At 62.4% G+C, this 258-nt stretch overlaps 1 protein-coding gene across 1 annotated transcript in view; it reads left to right on the plus strand.

Annotated features, from left to right (window-relative positions):
* Positions 1 to 254, plus strand: part of LOC104538366 (guanine nucleotide-binding protein G(t) subunit alpha-1) — a gene marked incomplete at both ends in the record, with an annotated part of 1,127 nt that extends 873 nt beyond the window's left edge. Inside the window, 2 exons of the mRNA XM_010181543.1 lie at positions 8 to 137; positions 240 to 254. Of these exons, the coding sequence (XP_010179845.1) occupies positions 8 to 137; positions 240 to 254 (145 nt within the window). The remainder of the gene's footprint in view (positions 1 to 7; positions 138 to 239) is intronic.
* Positions 255 to 258: the final 4 nt, after the last annotated feature.

Raw genomic sequence — 258 nt, forward strand, 5'->3', positions numbered from 1 at the left:
TGCCCAGGATGTGCGATGTGGGCGGCCAGCGCTCGGAGCGGAAGAAGTGGATCCACTGCTTCGAGGGGGTAACCTGCATCATCTTCATTGCGGCCCTCAGCGCCTATGACATGGTCCTGGTGGAGGATGACGAAGTGGTGAGGAAGGCTCCCAGGGCACATGACACTCTCGGTTCCCCCCCCTACTTTGTCCCCATGTGTGGGTCGCCATGGGGCTGACGGGGCTGTGTCCCTCTGCAGAACCGCATGCACGAGAGCC

The sequence above is a fragment of the Mesitornis unicolor genome, unplaced genomic scaffold, assembly GCF_000695765.1.
Source record: "Mesitornis unicolor isolate BGI_N332 unplaced genomic scaffold, ASM69576v1 scaffold31663, whole genome shotgun sequence".
In the NCBI taxonomy this organism is placed as follows: Eukaryota; Metazoa; Chordata; class Aves; order Mesitornithiformes; family Mesitornithidae; genus Mesitornis; species Mesitornis unicolor.